Source organism: Pogona vitticeps, chromosome 2 (genome assembly GCF_051106095.1).
Source record: "Pogona vitticeps strain Pit_001003342236 chromosome 2, PviZW2.1, whole genome shotgun sequence".
In the NCBI taxonomy this organism is placed as follows: Eukaryota; Metazoa; Chordata; class Lepidosauria; order Squamata; family Agamidae; genus Pogona; species Pogona vitticeps.
The window spans coordinates 64,866,250-64,880,630 of NC_135784.1; the positions used below are offsets into that span (position 1 = coordinate 64,866,250).

General features: G+C 42.4%; 1 protein-coding gene across 5 annotated transcripts in view; it reads right to left on the minus strand.

Moving 5' to 3' along the window:
* Positions 1-358: 358 nt before the first annotated feature.
* ABHD6 (abhydrolase domain containing 6, acylglycerol lipase) overlaps positions 359-14,381 on the minus strand; it is an 88,778-nt gene continuing 74,755 nt past the window's right edge. For all 5 annotated transcript variants that reach the window (XM_072989574.2, XM_072989577.2, XM_072989575.2 and 2 more), the window contains exons 3-9: positions 14,208-14,364; positions 12,773-12,886; positions 8,574-8,706; positions 7,740-7,897; positions 4,335-4,389; positions 3,153-3,253; positions 359-813 (exon numbers count right to left, since the gene is read on the minus strand). In XM_072989574.2, coding sequence (XP_072845675.1) covers positions 637-813; positions 3,153-3,253; positions 4,335-4,389; positions 7,740-7,897; positions 8,574-8,706; positions 12,773-12,886; positions 14,208-14,364 — 895 coding nt within the window. In that variant the 3' untranslated portion in view covers positions 359-636. The remainder of the gene's footprint in view (positions 814-3,152; positions 3,254-4,334; positions 4,390-7,739; positions 7,898-8,573; positions 8,707-12,772; positions 12,887-14,207; positions 14,365-14,381) is intronic.

Below are 14,381 nucleotides of genomic sequence, written 5' to 3' on the forward strand. Positions count from 1 at the left end.
ATATTCTAAGTTTTTATGTTATACTATTGTATGCTATAGGCAAACCCCAATCAATAGGCAGGGTGCACATTTTCCACATGATTGGGTCACACTGCTGGAAACTGTCCCGAAGAGATCTGTCTTTCTTCCAACCTTTTCCTCTCATGACTGGCTTTATAACCCAAGGAAGCCTTATCAAAGGCAAATTGGGAAATGGGCACATGGTTAAGGGGAAGCAGGCCCGTGACTGATTCCATTTCGACCCAGCTAACACACACGTTATCCCAGACGGACAATTTTTTAAAAAGGGGTGGTGGTGGAGGAAATCGCAGAAACAGAGAGATCATGCCTGAAGGAAAAGATAGCAAAATGACAGATCTATCAAACAGGTCTTTTTATTTCTCCCAAAGTATTGGATAATAATGCAGATTTTATCGAACTTTTATCAACAACACACATCTGTGGATAGTTCAGGACTCTGCAAGTCGTTGCACTGATAGGCCTACAAGTTAAATGTATCGATTATTCTGGTTTCTTCAGGGATTTTGGCACGGCCACCAAGTTCTGTATAGTAAGATTCCTGAGGAGTTATTATAGTAGCAGTATTTCATCACAACTGAAACATCTAGCTTAAAGGTTCAACTTGACAGAGAATGTTCAAGCCAGTTTCTTATTGTTCTCCCCATTCTGAACTGTAGCCAAAAACTCAAGGAGGAGCTTTGCTGTTTTTCTAGGCCGCTCGACCACAACACTGTGTCCACAGTTTTCCAGAATGTGTACTTGACAGTTAGGAATCGACTTTGCTAGAATGTCAGCTCCAGAAACATCCAGGACCTAGAGGAGAGGAGAAAGTTGAAAACACAACGAGGGAAAAGGCGTCCCAAAGGGAAAATACAGTGGTGCCCCGCATAGCGATGATAATCCGTGCAGCAAAAATCGTCGCTATACGGACTCGTCGCTATGTGAAATTAAAAAGCCCATAGGAATGCATTGAAACCCCTTGAATGTGTTCCTATGGGCTTAAAACTTTTAAGCGAAAATCCTCCATACGGTGGCCATTTTAGCTGCCTGGTAAGCGAGGAATCTGTCCCTGTTTTACCCGGCGGCCATTTGGGAACCGCCGATCAGCTGGGGAAAAACATCGTTATGCAAAAATCGGTAAGCGAAACAACTTACCGATCGTCGCAAAGCGATTTCCCCCCATAGGAAACATCATTATGCGATCGCAAAAGCGATCGCAAAAACATTGTCGCTATGTGGATTCATCGTTAAACGGGGCACCCGTTATGCGAGGCACCACTGTACTGCATCATCAACAAATCGGGGGGGAAATGCTGAGGGTCATCTTAGGAGGCAAGCTTCAGAGTGTAGAAGCTCAGCTCCAGAACTAAGAAATGGCTACATGTATACTAACAAGTTAGCATTAAAACAAAACAGTTAATTTGCAGACAGTTCTTTTGTGAAAATAATAAAGTTAGTATGTCCTATTAATCACTAATAACATATTAGTAACACCCAGTTTTTAAAATTCAACTAAAATGGCTAAAAATAGCCATCCATGTCCAATTACTCCTCTAAAATAATATAATAAATATGGAATATTAATTATTACTCAAACCTGTCAATGTTATTTTGTTTAGCAGCAAAAATTAGCGAATGTTAAAATGTGATTTAAAATACGTTAACAGATAAGGAGGAATGTTTCTGAAGTAATTATTTCCAAGCTTCATTCAGTTCTTCGTAACAGTGGCATTCACAGACATGGTCAGGTGTCAAGTTTCGCCAAAAGAAACATCCAATAAGTCTGGCATTGTGACACACAACTGCAATCCTCTTGAGGTTGGCTTTGTAAAATACTAAGCTTGACATTTAAAACGACTTCGGTTCTCATAGAAGCCGGTGTACATGATAAGCACAAGGAAAGGGAACAGAGTGCCACTGTGACAGAAGCACAGGACAAAGATGTAGTTTTATCACGCATATTCACAGGGGGCCCCAACTGCCCCACCATCTCCTTGACGCTGTATTTCAGGTTTTGCAGGGCTGATTTCTGACAGCTGAAGCATTACTGCAGTGGTTGAGCAAGCAGGGTTATTTACGAAGGGGAGAATGGGGGTGGGTGGGAAGGGGAGAGATCAACTATGGAATGGGAAGAGGAATAAGGAAGCAGGGTTTTAATAAAAGCTAATGGGGGCTACCAATTGACTGCCTGACACATCCTTTGAACTAAAATTATCTGTGTCCATGTTCATCCAATTCATTTCATTTTTGTTCAACTCATTTCTTCCTGCTGGCTCACAAACAATCATAAAATGGCAGGGTTGGAAGAGTTCCCAAAGGAGCATATAGTCCAACCCACTAACAATACAGGAAATCCACAGTTAAGCCATTCCCAGCAGATGGCCATCCAACTTGTATTTACCAATCTCGGAAGCTGGAGAATCCATCATCTTCCAGGGTTGTCTTTTCCCCCCCTTGTCAAACAGCTGTTATCATCAGGACGTGTTGTTTTTTCCCCCTTCTTGTTTTGCAATTTGAATCCTTTCTTGTGGTTTGTATTCTCTGATTCAGGCCCTGCCCTCTGGGACTAGTACAGAACATAATCATTTCCTCCAGCTCTCTGCTAATTGCTTCACATTCTCCTTGTTCAGAGCCGTAACTAGCAATTGTGGTGCCTGGGGCAACCAGTGCAAAATGTGCACTTAAGTCACATTCATGATGTGAAAGTAATACAAGCAGAAATTACAGTCCTGGACCCTGTTCCAGAATTGCCCCTCCTCCACAGGAGAGGAACAGCAAGATCAGAATTGCAAAAATAAATCAAAAATCAAAACTGTGTGTCTGTCTGTGTGTGTCTTGTTATTGTTACATGTTGACAAGTCAAACCCAACTTACAGCAGTCCTATGAATGAGCAGCCTTCCAAAATGTCTTATCTTTAACAACCCAGCCGAAGGCCAAGGACTTGCCAACAGCTGGAAACACAGCATGTTTCACCAAGAGGACTGGTGAAGTTAAAGGCTAACTATTGCTAATTTTGCATGTTATATGCATTATACTTTACATTTCATCACTGTATTGTATTTTGCTTGAAATCCATTTATTTTCCTCTGATTCCTATATTGCACCTTTACACCAGGGATCTTATTCAGGGGAAACCAAGTTACTGACATACCTGGTCTTGCTTCCCCCAGACGACCTGTGTGGCTGCTTTGATCTTGCTCATGTTGTCGTAGAGGGAGTTTCTTGACTTTTCACCTGCAATCTCTAAAAATACTTTACAGGCAAGGAAGAGAAAGAAGAAGGGAGCAATCAGTCGAACTCTTATTGTGAGCCAAATGTATTTATTCATTCTTCCCCTCTCTCCAAAGGAAACCAACAACAGTACTCTTAAGAGCAGAAAGTAATAACAAAAAGAAAACTTCCCACCCCAAAGGAAGATGCATTCTGGAGTTGAGGAGGAGACATTCCTCTGTTTTTAAATCTATCTCCTGCTCTGCAGCAATGAAAATTTCAGAGTTCAAGGTCATACACAGAAATCATTGATGTACATCTGCCACCAAGACTCACATCTGCAACTCATGTTCCTCATTCCCTGTGCATGCCACTTAGAGAGACTTACTTGCATCGAGACATCATCACATCATACACTGCCTTACCAGTGATGAGGCTGTGGGGAAATAATATTGCTAAGTTTGCCTAAAAATTAACAGGCAAGGCAAAACTCAATAGCACGGAAAGTAAGTATCATTTTCTCAATATCTCTGTGTGACCGTCATGTCTAGTTTTACCTTACAAGTGGGCATGGCCTCAAGCTTCTATTATTAAACAAGTTCCAGAAATACTGTTTACCCAGGAGGGGCATGAATGAATCCATGTCAGCAACAGCTTCTAGATTTCAAGATCCTTACGCCACCAGTCTCATGTTGCAGTACCAAAATCCTAGTTAACCCCTCCATCCAGAGACTGCAGGGGTACACCTGTATCCCTGGATCTTTTGCCTCCTGAAATTACACAGGTGATCACTTTGGGAAAGAGAAATGCTAAACTAGACGACTCTTTGGTATGATGTGCACAGCCATGCTGTTCATACACAAATGCTGAAGATCTCCACAGCTTCATTTTTAAAGTTTTCAACTGGAAGCATGGCTTCCAAGCTGGGCATTCATTCAAAGCCGATGCCACATTGGCCCTAGAAGCAAACGATGGCAGCAAAAAGGAGCATGCAACTCTCTGATGCCGGTTGTGGATATGGCTGGTGTGTTGAAAACATCCACTGCAACCTCTCAAAATCGGAGCCACCTAGAAGTGACTTCAGCAAAGGCATGGGGGAAAAAAATAACGTTTAAACACTTACGTTTTCGATAAAAGTCATTATGTGGGATGCGGACATCAACGAGGCCCTGCAGGATCTATGAACACATAACCAGGTTTTAGAAGAAGAACATACCAGCCACCCCCCCTTCTCATCTGCTTCCTAAGAGAGGACACAAGGTGCAGCTTTCTGGATATATTGTTGAATCCCTGCTGGAGAGTCAGACCCTTAAGTGTCTAGTTTGTGTGTAATGTAACGCAATTAAGGAGCAAATCTATTTAGAGACACATTCCAGCAAGAGGCTGCAGCAGGGAGGTTTGGGAGGCAAAGCTGTTCTGTGTTGCCACAGAATGAAAGCCACCGCAGAATTATATGCCAGGGAAGGGGTAAACATATGTGCCAGACCAACAGGGGCTCCTCAAGAGCCACGCATACTGTTCCTCCACTCTTTTACACTACTGGACTGAGCAACAAGCTCTGAGGGGGTGGGATCTCCTTGTGTTCACTCGAACGCAAGCGGAAGGCTCCATAGCCACCAGGGACCTTCACAAAGCAAGGTTCCTCAGGATTCAAATCATGCCTCTCAGGCTCAAGAGCACTTCTTCAGGCCTCCCTGCTTGACACGGGAAGATCAGGGGCTGAGCAGGTGGGCTTAGGGCAGCCTCCTTCCCCACTTACAACTCTCCTGTGCTCAGACAAACACTTCAACATCAGTTTCCATACTGAAAAACTGGAATCCCCGGGTTTAAAAAAAAAGAATGTAGCCTCCCTCTGTTTTCAAGATCATGTTATCCATCTGTTTAGCATTTGACCTGCCCTCAACATGCCTCCACATCTGAGACTTCTCAAGGACAGTCAGGTTTGCATGTTACCCACACAGTGAAGGGTCTAACTCTTCAACAAAGAACGTACCGTTGCATTACATTCACCCCCTCACTCCTTTCTTTCTCTTTTCTAAATGGCAAAATGAGCTATCTGCTGTCAGCCCAAACACTCACACAGCTGCCCACTAGTATTCAGGACAGACACAACTGAGAAGGGGAAGGAATTAAAGGTGACGAGAAGGAAGTTGCTGCCATCTCAAATAAAATTTAAAAATCTTTCAAAAGATAAGGTACACACATTTGAAGACTTTTTTTTAAAAAAAAAATGCCATTATGTTTCATCCAGAAAATCCCCAGAAAGGGCAGGGAAAGAAGCCTCAGTTTGAAACTCTGGGAAGCCACAACCACTAAAATGCAGCTCTGTGGTGGGGCAACATGTGGGAAGAAGGAGACTCCCTACCCCACAGTCCTCTGCAGGCCAGATGATATTGGGGAGGTAGTTATCCACCAGATATTTTGGGGATCTCAGTCCAAGTGCCAGGCTGAGCTGAGAACCCAGTATTACTCCTGCCCGTTGTGACTCTGCTGGTCCCTGCAAACAGTGGTCTAGAAAAGGGGGACAAGGTACAAAGAGTTTTCAACTATCCTGGCACACAGCAGGCAACACCACTTGATTGGGAAGAAAAGCCGTGCCTAAGGGAATCCTCTGATTAGGTCTAATCTCCGAGTGATCAGAGGAGAGGAAGTTTTCCCCACCCATGCTAGAAGGAGGAGGTGGGCCTAGAGTCACCTACTAGAATCACTCATTCTGATCCCCTGCCGCCACAGGCTTCCCCACTATGACCATACTCCATGCCTGATGAATATACAGTGGTGCCTCGCTAGATGATGATAATCCGTTCCACTGAAATCGCTGTTTAGCGAAATCATTGTCTAGCGAAAAGCATTTCCCCATTGGAATGCATTGAAACCTGTTTAATGCATTCCAATGGGGAAGAATCGTCATTGTCTAGCGAAGATTGGCCATAGGAAAGCCGCTTTGCAAACCGCCGATCAGCTGTTTAAATCTCTGTCTTGTGAAGCTTAGGTCCTGAAAACACCTGTTTTGCGAGAACGGAGGGAGCTGTCAAAATCGTCATCTAGCGAAAATCGGTTTGCGAAGCAGGGACCAAACATTGTCCAGCAAAATTCCCCCATAGGAATCACTGTTTTGTGAATCACTATAGCGATCGCAAAAAGTCAGTGTCAACTGTCATGCATGGTAACTGTCTAGCGAGGCACCACTGTAATACTGTGCCATTTTATTTAGGCTGGGACAACACAGTTGCAATAAACCAAGTGAAATGGATCTGCTACGGGTGAGCTGCAAAGAGGCATGACCCCCCCTTGTAACACACACCCAAGCTGCAGTGCTTTTTTCTATGTCTGAATCCAACACACTGTGGTTTGTTGTGATTAATGCAGTGGTCTCTGTGAGTATGTAAGTGGCTGGGTACAAGATTATCTGATGGGAATGTTGTACCCTACTCCCACTCTCCATTGGTTCATCTCTGAAAATAGGTGTTGATGGCTTTGGACATGCCATTTTAACTAACAGAGGGGAAAAAGGAATCCGTCTCCCACACAAGTGCACAGAGGCACAAAGGTGGTGGTGAGGGGAATCCAAACACATGACAGCTGTGGAGGGGAAAGCAAGCAAGGTGGCAAATAGGGCAGGTGGGCAAGACGCAGGCAAAACACTGGCAGGGAAAAAAGGGTGGTCCTGTATCGCCCAAAACTGTAATGTATCCTTAAGGAACAGAGCAGAGAAGATCCAGACTGGGCACCATTTTGAACCACAGTATGGCCCGGCATTGTGTGCTATGACAGGAGTCGCTGAAAGTTTTTTCCAGTGAGTATAGTTTCATCCTTGGTCTGCAGCAACTCATTATCTTTCTAAGTGTTATTACAGCATCCTGGCTTACTTTTGTAACACACTCAATTTGTTAAACTGAGGAAATAACAGCTTTCCTTTCAGACACTTGGGTAAGAACCCATCATTTTAAACAGTAACTGGAGATAAGACATCATATCCAGAAACCTGAAAGGAAGGCTTCCAAAAGGAATGAACTTAGCAAGCCTCCCAGTCTGAAGTGACTGAGGAGTTGTTTCATGGTATTTTAAGCTGAGAGAGATGGAATAAGCAAGATGAAAGTCCTCTGCGTATCTTTCCGAGATTGGACGGTGCAGGGAGTTAGACTGTAACCCCCAGAATCCTTCATCCAGCAGAGCCTGCGGGCATTTTGCAAGGGGATTCTGGGAATTTTAGCCCAAAAATTTAGCTTCCTCAAACTCCAATATCTTTGAAATACTCAAGTCTCTTGATTATTTTGGACAGTTAACAAAAAAGTACCGAGTGGCTAGAAATAACCTATACAGGTACTGTACTAAGAGTGACATGGCTTCAGTACAAGCTGTCCAGTTTTATGCCAGCATTTGCCAGAAGCACAACCCTCTTGAGCATTAACCCCATGTTTAGTGAAAGACCACCCATCCCACCAGTTAGGACATCTTGAGGGCTAAAGAAGACCCTGAATTAAAGATTAAAGACATGCCCCCCTCCATCGTTCATCCATCTTCTTACCTGCTGGGGCACTTTAAAGCGAACATAAGAGCAGAGCTTCAACATGTCTCCCATCTCCTCAGGAGTGGTTGGAATTAAAGGGATCCGATCGCTGACCCCAGACACCTTCAGCTCCTGCAGCTGCTTGACGAATTTACTTTCTGTGGCATGTGGCAGCCCTGCAGTGAAAGGAGAAGCATGTCTGCTTACTGTGTTCCAAAATGAATACCAATTCCTCTGATCCTGCCAGAGAAAACATGCAAGGGCAGAACTATGGTATGGAATTAAAGGCACAGGAGCCACAGAGAGGGGCTACAAGGCCTTGAAGCGTCTCCCGTTCACCATAGTTCTAGGAAGATTCATCCACACCCTAAAGTCGTACGTTCCCCACCCACCAGAGAGCACTGCTAGCAGAAGAAGAAGGGTTTGCAGAGTGCATGATTAGTGGCTGGTGATTATTAACATTCATATCCCGTCTTTCCTCCAGTAAACTCAAGACAGCCTACATGGCTCTTGTGCTTCCCACTTATCCTTCCAACTACCCTGGGAGGTAGGCCAGGCTGAAAAAGAAAGATTGCCTGAAGCACTAAGGAACCATAAGCAATATTACCAGCAGAATGGGTTTGAGGGCATCTAAAAACTGGGCGGCTATTTCTGCTGGCAGACACACCTTTATTGTAAATGCTAGTCCTGCCCTTGATTACTGTGGGATGTTGCAAGAGCTCAATGTTCTCTTAATTGGAGCCCAGCTTCCTCCCAGGGCCTTCTGTACAAACACGCAGCATTTCCTTCCTTGGACTTTGGGCACCCATCTACTCTTTCCTTGGGAGCCAGCAGTTCACGCATATCACCCACCTGCAGGACACACAAGAGTTAGGCTGCAGATGTCCGCTGGGTACTGAGCAGCATAAACGCCTGCAACATTGCCACCCATGGAGGTTCCAACCAGGTGAAAGGGCTTTCTGTTCAGATTGACACACTCAACAAACTGCAAAACCAAAAGGGCAAAAATACATTGGCACAGGAGAGGAGAGCAACCTTTTTGTTAGAGCTGACAGAGGAGCAGAGCTTGGAAAAGTTACTTTGGGAGACTACAACTTGAAGTTCCAAAAAGTAAACTTTCCATACTCTGGAAAGACCTATATTACAGAGGCAAATAGATTCAGATGTTTATTTAGAGACGATGCCAGGACAGGCTGTGTAGGGACGAAACACAGGACAGAGTGATTTGTGACTCTTCAGTATTGCCATATTGCTATTAAGAAAGAAGCATTGTGGTGTACAAAACTCAGTGGCCTGGCGAAGCAGAGGAAGGGACAGGGCTAAGACCCAATCACTCTAGGCACAACAAATTTAAAAACCTAGACTTGCAGAAGCTTAAAATCAAAGAAGAAAAACAAACAAACATCATCAGGAATTATGTAAGCCTGCTTTGTTACAGAAGTGACTCTGTATCTGAATGGGTTACTTTCTTTCATTTTAAAAGAACAAGTCTGCACACAACTCACATGGATTGATCAAGTTTGTGTAAGAAGCCATTGTCACAGACACACACACACACACACACACACACACACACACACACACACACACACACATACACAAAACCAAGGCACTGCCTCTTCCCAGAAGCAGCAAAACAGGTAATTCTGATTCTGCTGGATAAGACCAGTTTAAACCAAAGTAATGCCATTAGATTCATTTGGACAAACTACAAAAGGTTTAATGACAAACAAAGCCCATTGTTCCTATTCCAAGCAGTTAGGAGATTTTTCTATAAAGATATTTGTACATCTTCAAACTCACATTGCTGCCTCAGGCAGAGGTGGTATCTTTTGGTTAAACTAAGAGCCTGCTTAGTGCATAGGAGCTTCAAGGAGTGTGCTTCTTTTAAGTAAAGAGAAGGGCAACAGGATTTTGTCTTTCTTTTCTTTAGAGACAGGAAGCACAAAAATGGGTGGGGAGCATGTATGGGCCTGGGGCCACATATTGCCCACCCCTAGCATATATAATGCAACATATATCGTTTTCCTTTAATTGAACATTGAAGAGAAGGGGAAATATGCCATTTTAACCTATTGTTGCTTTCTGGGAACAACAAATATTGTGACAGTGTGTAGAGAGAACAATTTTGGAAGCAATGTGCCTCATAAATATAAGAATGGCATTGGCCCGATCTTGCTAAAAAGTGCATAGTTGTTGTTTTACAAATGAAATTTCATTCGTAAAATTTCTACAGCAATTCATGAAAAGCAAAAGGCATGTTCCATTCCTCACCTTTTCATTTGAGTAGACAACACATATTGCCCATTGCTCATAAAGTTTATTTTTACTGTGCAAACAATATTGTTGCATTCTCTGATAACATGTCAATTTAGTCAATAGGGCCATCCAGATAAGAATTTAAGCACTCATTTACGGGATGAGGCTCTGTTTTTTCCACAGTTCCTTGCTGTAGCCACATTGGTATCAACACGTTGACTTGAAACCTGTTTAATATCTGATACATCAACAAGTGCTTAACACTTTGACAACTATTTTACCACCTAGCATACTTGTAATTGCTAATCTATGAGGTGGAAGATACTACTGAAGTAGTATTTTACAATAATTTTCTCTCAGACCCATTGAGATTAATTTTGAGTTGCCATTTTCCCAAATCCATTCCCATTCTGTTAAACTTATATTCCACCGTAACGCCCCTTCCCATTTTCTAAACTCCACATAATTTTTAAGCTATTGCGCAAAAGTAGCATGACTGCTTAAAAAAAGATAACTGGGAGGGAGGAAGAGTCGTGTAGCAGAAGCAGTAAGGTGGCAAAAGAGAAACTTACGGGTCCTCCTCTTTTTTAGGATGGAATATGCACTCCAATGCTCAAAAGAAATTTATTTCCCATAGTGATGAATGGAAGAAAAAAGAGGAAATGAGGACATGTTGTGAGAATGGCTGATGGTTGGATTCCAAAAGATCTCCTGTATGGAGAATTAGTGCAGGGAAATCGCCCCACAGGGAGATCACAGCTGCAATACAAGGACATCTGCAAGCGGGATCTGAAGGCCTTAGGAATGGATCTCAACAGATGGGAAACCCTGACAGCGTTCAGCCTGGAGGCAGGCAGTGCATCACGGCCTCTCCCAATTTGAAGAGACCCTTGTCCAGCAGGCCGAGGCAAAGAGGCAGTTACGAAAGCAGCAAAATCAGGGAGCTGGACAGGGGAGAGATTGTATTTGTCTTCAGTGTGGAAGGGATTGTCACTCTTGAATTGGCCTTCTCAGCCACACTAAACGCTGTTCCAGGTCCTCCATACCGAGCATGTTACCATAGTCTCTCAAGACTGAAGGATGCCTAAAGTACTGCCAACGTTGCCCAGCACTCCATTTCCATCTGATGGGGCACATGAACCTTTGTGTAAGAAAGTGGACAGCAACTTACTCCTTAAAACCTCAATTTAAAGTTCTAGAACTGGGCAGAAATTTAGGATATGAATTGGCCCACATGGAAGTTAGACTGGCTGCATCCAGTTAGAGTTTCCAGTATTACTCTGGCAAGTCTTATGAAACTGGTTTCTAATACAGTATTAGTCATAATCTTTTATTGATTTTTTTTAAAAATAAACACTTCTGTATGTTGCTTCAGGTACCTCAGTGAGTAGAAAAGTAATTAATAAATATGTCCAACAAATGATACTTAAGAGGGTGGTAAATGTGCTTCAAGGTTGCTGACCGTAAAAGCCCTCAATCAAAGAGGAGGAGACTTTGTTCCTGAGTTTTCAGAGCAGTAACATTCAGTATTACTTACAGATAGGAAAACTAGCATATTTCATAATCACACACACACACATATATCCTGAAAAAAGAAAAGCTTGTGAGCAATGTGGTTGAAGACTGTGCTTTGATTCTGGGACACTGGCTGAAAAATTATTTTTTTTAATACATTTTAAGCCACTTACATTAATGGAAAAGCTTACTGCAGAAGCTGCATTCTGACAAGGAAGTCATTTATAAAAACCTGAACCACTGACAGAAAGCAGGGTGAGATTCTCACATGCTATTTCTGGAATATTCCTGGAGACCAACATATTATGAACAATGGACACGTGTGGAAAGTCTAGCCCTACTGAGTCCAGAGGAGGCCATACGTAGTAGTCAAAGTATAAACAGGTCAACCAACCCACTGTAACTTTTCTTGCTCCCTGATGAACTTAGGTCTTCAAAGGACAGAAAGGATTAAGAAGATTAAGGACCTGAGACTCAGAGCACTGACAAGAGAATCTTTGAGACCGTCAATTCTTGGCAAGCACAGAGGTCAGAGAAAACACCATCCCTATTCAGATACTGGCATTAAACTTCACAGTTTTGCTATAATGTGTCTCTCTCAGAGTAGACTTCAGTCTAGACTGGCGGGGTATAAATCTAATAAATCTAATGAATAAACAAATATTTATTTATTTATTTATTTATTTATTTGATTTATATCCTGCTCATCTGGTCAAATTGACCACTCTGAGCGGCTTCCATGAAAGTATACAGTGAAGCATTAAAAAAAAATTTCAAATAAACAACACCCCATATAATAAAACAAATAATAAATGGAAAGAGAAAGTAAATTAATTAATGACAGGAGGGAAGGCCTGAACATAGTTGATTCTTAAATATGCCCAGCGTAGGGGCCGCACGAATCACTGGAGGAAGGTTATTCCAGATATAAAATAAAAATATCTCATCCTTCCTTTTAATAACCTTTAATAACCATAGAACTGCAGAGCTGGAAGGGACCCTATGGATCGAGTCCAGCCCCTGTCAAAGAGGCCCGGAGAGGAATCAAACTCCCAACCTCTGGCTCCTCAGCCAGATACATAAACCACTGAGCTATCCAGCCATCTGGCGGTTATAATGCAGCCTTCAAAGAAATAAGAGTCAAACAAAACCCTTCCCCACAAAACCCCCAATCATTCCAGATTAATGACCTCTAGATGAATTCTGACCCCCCTCGTTCAACTGGACATTAAGAAGAGCATCACAAGAAATCTGAGCACTGTTTCTGGAGTCTTTACCTGATGTATCCTTTTCACTTGCCCATAGATTGAGTAGTCGTCAAGGGATGATCGAGTGGTTCCCTCATGACCTGGCAAGTCAACACAAATCAAGTGCAGGTTCTTTGGAAGGAACTGCGGAGAACAAGCACTTGGTGATTAAGTTGGAGGAGGTGTTTCATCGAAACAAACTACCCGAAGCAAATCTGAACAAGCTTTGAGTCACTGCCATTAATATAAATGCAGAGATAAATAATACAGTTTTCTCTGCGACATTATTGGACTTCTGTTTTCTCAAAATGTGTTATAAAGTTTTTTTATTTAATAGAGTTTTAATATTACAATCGTTCAATTGCATTTTCATAAAACTTCCTGTTTGCTATTCTTTATAATTGTTTCTGTATCTATCATAAGCTTATTCTAAGTTGCCACGAGCAAGGTGGGCTCTATGCCACATAAATGAATGAATAAAAAAGTAAAATACTTATTCCCAATATTGTAAACTTGAGAAAGACAGTTAAGTGTAAGCTTTTGCAATAGGAAGAGTCATACCCATGTCCTTACATGCTTTTTGAAAATTCAAGAGTTTCAGCACAGGGCGTATTCATACTACTTGGAGGCACATTAGCTACATTCTACAGCCACATAAGCAACATGGCATGCTCTGTTTCCTAGCATTTGGAAAAGCAGAAGCTGGCTTCAGTGCTGCCTGGAAAACTGTGGGAATGCTAGTTCCACAAAATTGCTTTTTCCCAAGCTCTGCCCTTTTCCAAATCATATAACAATGATATTTAAATCTTAATGTACAATCTTCATATGTCTTAAGATTTAATCCTAATGTTGGCAAACAGCAGCCCCATCCAGAAATACAAGCCGCCACCACTCAACCTAAGGGTGTGTCTTTATGTGTTGCATCACAAAATAAGGAGAAAAAATTACATTGTTCAAGTATTTTCCATGCTAATGTAAGTAGCACCAACTAGTAATTTATATGAAACAAACATTACATGTATGTGTGTGTATATATATAGATGTATGTATTATCATGTATTACTCATATTATGCATTACACATTTCATAGTAAATGAAAAGTATTAAAAATACAGTTTTTGAATGTATTTCTGCTTTATTTTCTGACCGAAGGAAGACCCCCATAGTAAGCTTTTCAGTGGGCTACAAAGGCCTGATGAATGCAACTAAACATGTTTCAGCATTCCAAGACTTCATCCCTGCTTTGTCTTTTGTTCTGCTGACTGATTGCCAGCTTGGGTTTAGCCCATGCAAGAAAAAAAAACATACTGACCACATTGCCGGTCAGCTGCAGAACAGGGGCTTTGTAGTTTTAAACCCACTGCTGACATCACATGAGAATCCACAGTTGGTCATAACTCCTCAAAAGAGCAGAGCCCATTCCCTACATGGGAACTGTTTCACTGTCAGAAACATCGAGGCATACCTTAACAACAGACAGCCACATATCTTTATGGGCTGAGAAGCCATGCAACATGAGTATAGAAGGTCGGTGGCCAGGTCTCCCTCGGTAGGAGTAGCAAAACTGGTAGTCATCATAGTTGACATATCTAACTTGCATGCCCAGCGCTCGACGCCAGTACCTAGGAACATCAAAAAC